Genomic DNA, 10,010 nt, shown 5'->3' on the forward strand with positions numbered 1-10,010 from the left:
TCGAGATTTATTCAAAATCTACTTAGCTAAATCTCGGATGTAGGTCAGGTGGAAACGTAGTATTAAATCCAATTTTTTAAATCCAATCTCGTTAAATCCAAACAAATTTAAACTGCTCTCTGGAGGTCTGTTTAACTTTATAAATCCAGATGTAGAATTCATTTTCACGGTGTTCAGTTGTTTTGTCAAGTATTTTGTGAAGGAAAAATAAAGTTAATTGCAAATTATACAAAATTTATAGAATAATCACATAATTTTTTTTGAGTGAATAATATGAACAAAAAATTAAATCCTTGGATTTATGAAATTCAGATTTAATGGATTGGATTTAAAATTAACTTAAATCCAAACTAAATCCAGAGTGAATAATATGGCCGTAAGACCTTTTTACCGACTTCCAAAAAGGAGGAGGTAGTCATAATTCGTCTGTATTTTTTAAATTTCTGAACTAAGGCTGACCCATATCAGTTTTGTACTTCAAATTATCGTTTTATTCTCTATTTATTTTAAATACAAAAAAGGGCATAAGCAAAAACACAAAATATAAATTCAATTCTATTTTCCATTTGCCATTCAACAAATTATAAATTCACATCAAATTCTAATACTATGTTTCCACCTACGCTAAATCCGAGATTTAGCTAAGTAGATTTAGAATAAATCTCGAGATTTATTTTAAATCTACTTCGCTAAATCTCAGATTTGGGTTCAGCTACCCTAAATCTAAGATTTTCAATTACTTTCAATCCAAGATTTAGAATAAAACTCGAGATTTTTGCTAAATCTACTAAGCTAAATCTCGGATTTAGGGTAGGTGGAAACGTAGTATAAAACAAACTTCTCTTAAATGAAACACCCTTTACATGACTCCATTCAGCGATTATTTTATTTAAAAAAAAAAAACATTATCTGGCAATGACCTAATTTTTTTTTATTCAACAGTTTTAAAAAATCCCTTTAACTTGGTTTTTCTTATTTGTTTACTGCTATATTCAAGAATCAAAAGAAATATATTTTTATTAAACTTTAATTATAATTCCAAATCTAAAGGTCACAAAATTACATACAAAAAAGAACCAATAGTTTTTATATTTCATTGAAAAAATTTAATTTAGTTTACGCATTTTTATTCTAATTGACATCACCATGGCCAAGTTTTAAAATTTCAAATAAAATTCCCTTTTGAGGAGCCTTTTCCCACAAAGGATATTTCTTGTTGCACACTGAGCATGTCAAAAAAAATCTACAAGAAGAAAAGAAAAAATTCACATCTTCTCGTAGAAGAAGAAGTAGCAGCATTTTTATCGGGTGTGGTGTGTGGTTTCTTGATTTTTCCCACAATTTTTATATTCCTTGAATCCTTAATTAATTTCGTGTTAATCCAAAAAAAAAAAAAACACAAATACAATACAATTCGTCGTCGTTCTCTGATTTAAAGTAGAAAAAGTAATCCAATTGCAATGGATCTTTAAAGTTATCGGTTCATTCCCAGCCTGGAACTTATCCCAGAACAGAAAAAACAATTAAAATTGTAAAGAGTCAATTATAATCCGTCCTCCCTACCTCGAAAAAAGCATCCTTCTTCCCAACGCAATGGAAAGCAATGAGATTTCAATGTTTATGGACGTGAAGATAGACATTCATGATAAGAAGTCTGAAGCCCTCAAATTTAAGGTGAGTCAATATGATAAACTGCATTCACAATCTGCGTGCACAATTATTCATCCCTGCTGCCTGACGCAAATAAGAAACAGCAACACTTTATTGCTGATTCAAAGCATGTCTCATTGAATCCATTTTTGGGAACTATGCAAACTTTTGCTCAGCTATTTTTTGTGTGTCTGTTCCAAATTTTGTTGATTTCTTTTGGGACAGTCGCACACAGGTAAATTTTCCCCAAAAACATGACCAAAATTATTTTTTGTGTATTTTTAATTTATTATTGAACTAGCTGACCGGGCGGACTTCGTTCCACGTTTTCTAGCATTTATTTCAATGTTTGACTCTGTTGTGTGTGAATCTTTTCCAATACCAACAGAAATCGGATCTCAACAACAAATTTAATACATAAAACTCTCGTGTCGCGGTGTTTCATATCAAACTCCTCCGAAACGGCTGAACCGATTTTTATGAAATTTTGTGTGCATATCGTTGAGGTCTGAAAATCGGCCAACTTTTTTTAATAGATGTTTAGGGTGGTCCAAGAAAAAATTTGTTTATTTTCTTTTTAATTTAAAGATTAGTCTCAAAATCGGCAAATACCTATTTTCCATACCCCTAAATGGTTTGGGTGGTCTAACCAAAAAAATGTTTTTATTAAAATGATTTCTATGAAATTTTGTTTGTTTGGTATCAGACCGGTAGCCCACAGCAAATTTTTGAAGAAGTATAATTAAAATTTGAGTTTTAAAGCCTTTGTCATTTCCACAAAGTCTGAATAATTTAGTGCGAGAAATAGAACTCAAGATATAAGCTAACCATATCGGCTCTATTCTTGGAGAGCTCTGAATTAAAAAAAAAAATAAACAGAAAAGTCTCCAAAACAAAACCGCTTAAACAGCTTATATCTTGAGTTCTATCGATCACACCGTCAAGATGAACATCTTCAAGCTCAGGAAAAATGACAAAGCGTTAGTTCTTATATTTTAATTTCATTGAAAAACTCGCCGCGATTTAAAGCTACATAAAGCTATAAAACTGCGTACTCACATTTCGTACTCCCAAAATTTGCTATATTGTTTTTACGCAAAACCAATACCAAGGATAACTTTCACATTCACTTTACCAGTCGACACCAAAGAATTCCAATCAACAAAACTGACCAAACTGTCCTCATCCTCACACATTATTTTTCCTACTCTTCACTCTCCTAAAGAATCTAATAAACACACTCCAACAACTAACCAATAACAAAATCCAACATAATTCTGGAAAAATTAAACCCAAAATAATACACACCTACCTTATGTTTTTGCATCTTATTTGTCTTACCTTTCATAAAACAAAAATGTATCACAATAATAAAACACTTTACTTTTCAATAAAAAATTGCGATGTAAAAACATTGGTTGATCTTAGAATGTTTAGTATTTGAAGTTGTATTTTTCAAAAGTGAAACATAAAAAAAATTTTTTAAAAAATGTTTTTCCAAAAATTAAAAACAAAAAATATGAATGCAAATCCTTACCATTAACGTGTATGAAAAATAGATGTTGGCCGATTCTCAGACGTACCCGATATATTAGATGATGAAAACATAAAAATAGTGATTTTCGACTAAATATGGAACAAATTTTGGCTAAAATATGCAAAAAGAATAAAAACGATAATTTTGAAATTTGATGTTTTATCATAGAAATAAAATTTTCTTGCATTGTACATTTTAAAACTCTCAAAGAAAATCTCGAAGTTGTTGGCTTTAAATGCTAATATTTTGACTACTAATGGTCGCTTAATCAATATTGAGTTTTTCAAACTTAGAAAAAATGACATAGCATCATTATTTCATACTTAAAATAAAAATATAATTCAATTTGTCTTTCGCATATTGAACGATGCATTAACATTGCAATATTTCAATATCTTGCATTCTAAATGTAATACAACAAAACGGCCATGGTAAAAGTTTTTCCTAAGTTATAGTTCTATCATTTGGTATCAATTTCACTAATGGCCGCCTAACGTCCAAAATGCCCATTCTTCTTTCTAAATATAATATAAATAGTAATCAATTATGTTGACATTGGGTCATATGCATACAAAATAGTAAATGCTTTTACTTGAAAAATTGTAAAGTATGAACGTTTTTTGTTCACATTTTGTGCATATCAAATCTAGTTTATACTTATTAATTTCATATTGCTAGTATTTACTATTTTTTATGTATACGGGCCATTGTTAACAACAAAAAATCGTAAGTTTTTTTGTAGTTTTGGCCATGAATTTGGGAAAATTTACCTCTGTTTGACAGTCACTTGCATCTTTTTCTTGTTGTTCATTTACACATTCTTGATTCTTTATATTTTCTTATTTGTTAGTCATGGATGAAATGTCTGGTTAAAATCGAAGCAATCAAATGTCTTCCTTGTTTCCTGCGCATCACTTTTATACGAAATGTTGAAGATGAGGCAGCCAACTTAAGTGTGTCGATTAATATTCCTGGCATTACGATCAGTTTGGCATCGTCGAGGACCAAACAATATTCGTATGGAATATTTTGGATGCAAAATCGAAAAAGGTGTTTTATATATTTTGCAGTTGACTCAGAGTCTAGTTGCCGCCGCCATATGAAATGGATGAAGAAATCTATAAAGAATCTCGAATTGCATCGTCAGAGTGAGTTTTACTTATTTTAATACAATGTTGAATCATGTTTAATTTGAATTTGTCTTTTTTATTTAGTATTTCTTGAAACACGGCGTTCAAGTCGAGGTCGTCTTGAAGGAACATCAACTAGTAAAATGGGAAAACAAAATTTACAAGCTATTTTAGGGCCACTGCCTAAAATTCCAGATGCTGATAGGTAGTTTGTTTAAAATTTTCTGTATTTTTTGTATAAAATAAAATTTGTTTTTGTTTTTTAGTATAAATTGGTCAAGACGTGTTTCTGGAATGTCCGGCATTTACGAGGAAATTCCTGATGGAGTAGATACAAAATTAGGACAACAATCACGTGGATCAATTGCATCTGGAATATATGAGGAAATGAAACCAGCACCTATTGATTGCAAAGCCATTAGGTGAGTTTCTATTATTTCTTTTTATTGTTTTCAAATCCTGAACAATATATGGAATGTTACTTGAGCTGAAATTATAGTAAATTTGTTTTTTTTTTTTTTGTATGGTTTTTTCATAAGGTATACCTTTTAGAAGTTATAAGTTTAATGGCCAGTTTCATAAAGCCCTTTTAAATATTTATCAGGCTTTATGACGTTAAATGTTTATGAAATCGGCCATAAGACTGAAAAAATTCGTCACTATTTTCGCGCAACATGCAGTTACACAAGTCTTTCGAAGATATTTTAAAAATCGGAAGGTTTTGAATTGTTTCCATTTTTTTTTTATTTTTCACAATTATTTACAATTATTGATTTCTTAGTTTAAATATTATAATCTGCAACCACCAAGGTTTTCTTCTTCCAACATTAGGTTTTCTATTTTCTTATAACATATAAAATATGAATCAAATAAAAATCAAATAAGAGGCAATAAAGGTTTTAATTAAATAAAAAGAAAACAAAGCTTGATATGAAAATATTGAACTACTAACAGCTTTTTAAAGTTTTAAAGTAGTACTGATTTAAGACTGTCGTAGTTATTCACTTCAATGTTTTCGAGAGGTCTGGAGTTGATGTCGCCATTAATTACACAATTGATTTGTTCAACTATTTCAAGGCTCTTATTGAAGTTAAAAACAGTAGTTAATTATCATTTATTCATTTTCGTTGATATTCTTTAAAAAAGGGAACACTTGAGCAATCGGTTTCCTTTGAAAAAAAAAAAAAAATTATTTGAAAGTAAAAGTAAATACATATGTGCATTTAAAGTCTCTCAAAACTACCTAATTACTGCCAACTTTATTTGAATGCTTGAGGAAAATAAGAAATTTAATTTAGAAAAGAAAAGTACCTACTTAATCTTCCTACTTCCTTTTTCTAATGTGTTCAGTACAAGCAAATTTGTGCCGTAAGGGTCAATCGGGTTTGTATTTTCTTCAAAAAGTTTTTTACGGGGAAAAGATTCTAAGATTTTACTCTAATGACTTCATTGGTAACACTAGAAAAAATAGTCAAGCTAGTGTATTGGATAGCTAGGTTGAAATTGCTTTAAAAAAGAAGTGAAATGTAGCAATTGTTAACGACCTATCCAAAATGTTTAAAACGACTAGCCTATTAAGCTTATTTAAGATTCTACTCCTTCCGATAGCCTCTCTTTGTTTGTGTGTCCGTTTGAATTTCTCCACCTATAAACAAAAGCTCGTATTTTGGGATGTTTTTAATGAGTTTGTGAAAGCATAGCCAAAATGCTTCTTTTTTCACCTGGTCACATCCAATTTGGGCAGCACATGCACTCAACAATACATCACACCTTTAATTATATAGTCAGTTTTAAGGACATCCAAGGTCACTGGACTTGGAAATACCCAAAATATTTCGATGTAACTTTTCCACAAGGATGACACCGATTCCGTTTCTATCTTGCTTTTACCCGTAAAAGAACATCTTGTATGCTTAATCCACTTCATCTACTTTAACCATCAAAACAAAAAATTGCCGCTGCACTTTAGATGAAAGTTTCTAGATATTAGTGGGTTGACACCAATCCCTATTACTATAATGAGTAATTCATGATAATTCGCCAGTGGTTTCTTCAACCACACTAGTGATAAGAAAAACCCAAACGATATGATTTTACACTACTTTAAATAAATTCCATAGCAAAATAAAATTCATTACATTTACACTCGTAATGTTTGCATTATGTCTGGGTTTTTTCAGAATATGGTATTTTAACTGAGTCATCATAAAAAAAAACCTACGAATATAAAAAAAGCTACATAAGAATTTGTGTGTTATATTTAAGCACAGTAAATGTCTGAATAGTTTGCCACTTATCATGATACGCGGAAATCTTGGAATTACCACTAAATGTTTTATTTTGATAAATGCCGACAGTTTTCTTTTGTGATAAAAATTTGTCTTTTATCCAACATAATACTTTTTTTAGATCTTCTTCAAAGTTAAACTAAATAATCTGATATTTTTATACAAAAAATATTTAAATCAATTGTTTTTCTAATTTCCAGAGAGGAGGCCCTTGAACCAGCCCCACCACTCCCACCACGAAAACGTATCAACACTTTCGAACAGGACGTTGGCGGCATTCCCCGCTCCAATACAAATCCCGAATCCGAAATGGCCAAGAAGAAAAAATACAAAAATGTCTTGGAAAACATATTCGGCCGTTCGAAACGTTCTGAAAGTGTTAGCGAAGGTCAGGTAAGTAATGCTGAAGATCTTATCAAATGCAGTCCGGACAAAGAACAGCCACCTGAACAATTCTACGCAAATACACCCAATAGTCATTTGCGTCCCAAACAAAACAACACATCATTGGCCGCTCGCAAAAAAGCAATGGCCAACAAACGCAATAGTTTCTCCAGCCCAGATTTATCCAAATTCAATGTTTTTGATGATTTATCTAATTTGGACGAAAACATATCATTATCATCGGAATTGTTGCCAATTGAAAATCTTAATGATTCTGCTATAGAAATTGTTATACACAAAGATGAAGAATCGTTGTCACCGAAACGTGATTCTTTGGAGAGTTTAAATATATCCGAGCAAATTCAACCGAATTTTAATTTCTCATGCAATTCATCAACTGTGAATCTAGTTGGTTCGAATTTAAATATAAAAAGTAGTCAACAGCAAGTTCTAATTGATGATAATTCTGGTTACTGTGCCATGGCACCGATTGTCAAGGAACAGTCCTCAGATAGTGACAAGGAAAATGATGATGATCAAAAAGACGACGACGATGACGATAAAACGAATGAAGGACAAGAATCCCACAATGAAAGTGCCGTCTATGAAAATATGGCCAATTCGTCAGCTTTAAATAAATCATCACATCTCTATGAAAACATTGGAATATGTCTGTCATCCGGTGGAGACAAACCCTCTGCTGATCTTGATGAGAGTTACTATCAAACGCCACGCAAATCCATTATAAGCATTGATGATAAAGTTCCATCATACTATCCGAATAGTTGTGACACAGCCAAGACGCGACGTCGCAGTCCATCGATTGCCGAAAAAACAACAAATTCGAATAACAATCTTCGTCATTTGGCAAATATTAAAGTCATTCGTCGTGAAAATCTCTACATATCATCCCCGCAAAAAATCATTGATCAACGCATGCGGTCCACAGCCGCAGTTAGCGGTGATAGTATTGACAATCATGGAACTCCTTCGAAAAAGTCATCATCTTCGCCTCTAATGGCGAGAAAAATATCCGAAAATGTTTACACCGTAACACGGCATGGAATTGATGAATTTGGCGAACATCAATTAGCCCACAGTCAGTCCCAGAGAATTCTAAATCTAGCTGCTTTGCAAAATATCGACTTTAAATTCGATGATACTAAAAACGAATCGGATTTGAAAAATAATTGCATGCAAGGATCGGAAAGTGCCTCGAGGATCTATCAAAAATATGCTACCTTGGCGAGAATCACTCCAAATAATAAATACATTGATAAGTGTTCGAAATCCAGCAAGACTAATACAACAAATAATGATCTCAGTAATGTGAAAAAGTTCACCTCCTTGCCTAGATTTAAGAAAATTGACTTTTCTCCACTTAAATTGAAGATCAATAATGTTTTACAACGTCATCATAATAGTGAAATTTGAAGTTCTTATCTAGGTATGATTTAAGTCTTTTCATAGAACAAAATGCTGCTGCGCAACATATCATAGTTAAATACTACTTTTTTATCAACCCAAAAAAAGCGCTTCATCTTCTTTTTATTTGTAAAGCGCTAAAAATCCAATGCTCAATTTTATAGTAGCCCAGGTAAATAGAAAAGAAATTTTTTTAATATCCAGTGTTGATAAGATGTCAAAATGTGTATTACACTATTGCTAAAAGCAAAATTTTATATATAATTCTTTTTTTAATTTTGATGTTGATTTTTTTTTTAATTTTAATGTTGATTTTTTTTTTCTAGTTTTTATTGTTTTATTTGTTGTTATTTAAAAAATCTCTTTAAGAACAAACATAACTCGAAAACAAAAATTGCAATTGTATAAAAAAAAAGATTGAAAATTGTTTAGAAATCACATTAAAAAAATCATTATTTTATCTTAATTTTTGGTTCTTTGTTATTAGTATTTCTATCAGAGTAAGGTTGTTTTTTTTTTTTCAAACTAGTCTCTTCTTGATTCCTTGATTGTCATATTTAACGTTGAACGCTCCATAATGCTTACCTAGTCTGAAGTACATTTGATTTCCGTTTGATTTTCCCAACTCAAAGACATACTTTACCAAACAAATAAACCAGTAAACGACTTAAGAACTTCATTTTACGTCACACTTTTTCTGCCAGGTCTCTTGAAAACCGTCTCTTAAGGAATTTTGGTAAATAATTCTAGCGTACCAGGAAATGTTGTAATTCTTATCGTAATTGAGGGTGTAAACGACTTCATAAAACAGACCTTATTTCGTATTTGCATTGTGGACAGAACTCTGGAATTTCTTTACATTCACATTTCTGACAAACATTGATAATGTTCTGAAGTGATGTTCTTTTTTTTCTTTGAAAATAAAATTATTATTATGAAATTTTATTGTTCTTTTTGATTCTTTCGAAAAACGTTAAAGGTCAAAATATTCCCAAAATAATGCGAATGCGCCTGGTCCAAAAATCTGAAGATGCTCAAACCTTGGCTTCAATATATGCCAAATTTCAAAAGAAATAGGTTAAGTACTAGCAGGTTAAATATTTTGAAGGTAATAAGAAGTCATTATAATCTCGCTCCAAATGTATCCAAGAGCATTAGCATACATCTCGTTATTTCTACTAAAGACCGATTTTTTTCTTTCTATTTCTGTCAAAGCACCTTGTGCCAATAACGTATGCAGTACAATCGGCTTGTTGGTTTCGTGCAACTTCTTTCAGAGATTTCCAACTACATTAGGAACTATTTTTTGTTTCGGAATCTAAATTGTATGCGTACTTAAAAAAGTACGTTCCCGGTCAACTACTGTGATAAATAGCGACATTTCCTTTTCCACTTGAAGTAATCACCCCTATTGTGAGCTTCACGTGAAAATTTTTCGTAACGAAATTTTTCTTAACGATTTTTTTTTTTTGCCCGGAATTAACTGCGAGTTTCGTCCGAAGGGAACTAGCATTTTTCAAGAAAATATCAATTTAAGAGGAGTTTTCGAGACGTGAACAACTTTTCGCCCGGAAATTACTACATGGGAAAAGTGAA

At 31.3% G+C, this 10,010-nt stretch overlaps 1 protein-coding gene across 1 annotated transcript; it reads left to right on the forward strand.

Annotated features, from left to right (window-relative positions):
- The first annotated feature begins 1,090 nt into the window (after nt 1-1,090).
- LOC129905790 (uncharacterized) lies at nt 1,091-9,354 on the forward strand. The gene is made up of 5 exons (XM_055981356.1): nt 1,091-1,674; nt 4,038-4,335; nt 4,402-4,522; nt 4,584-4,739; nt 6,806-9,354. Exons 1-5 carry the CDS (start codon nt 1,594-1,596, stop codon nt 8,421-8,423), a joined length of 2,274 nt encoding a protein of 757 aa, XP_055837331.1. The 5' UTR covers nt 1,091-1,593; the 3' UTR covers nt 8,424-9,354.
- Nucleotides 9,355-10,010: the final 656 nt, after the last annotated feature.

The sequence above is a fragment of the Episyrphus balteatus genome, chromosome 1, assembly GCF_945859705.1.
Source record: "Episyrphus balteatus chromosome 1, idEpiBalt1.1, whole genome shotgun sequence".
Classification (NCBI taxonomy): Eukaryota; Metazoa; Arthropoda; class Insecta; order Diptera; family Syrphidae; genus Episyrphus; species Episyrphus balteatus.

What these genes read in the sequence shown, in the direction of transcription:
- LOC129905790 (XM_055981356.1), top strand. Translation starts at nt 1,594, where the DNA reads ATGGAAAGCAATGAGATTTCAATGTTTATGGACGTGAAGATAGACATT. An exon ending in CTGAAGCCCTCAAATTTAAG is followed by an intron (nt 1,675 to 4,037) that starts GTGAGTCAATAT and finishes CTTATTTGTTAG; the next exon opens with TCATGGATGAAATGTCTGGT. An exon ending in TCTCGAATTGCATCGTCAGA is followed by an intron (nt 4,336 to 4,401) that starts GTGAGTTTTACT and finishes TTTTTTATTTAG; the next exon opens with TATTTCTTGAAACACGGCGT.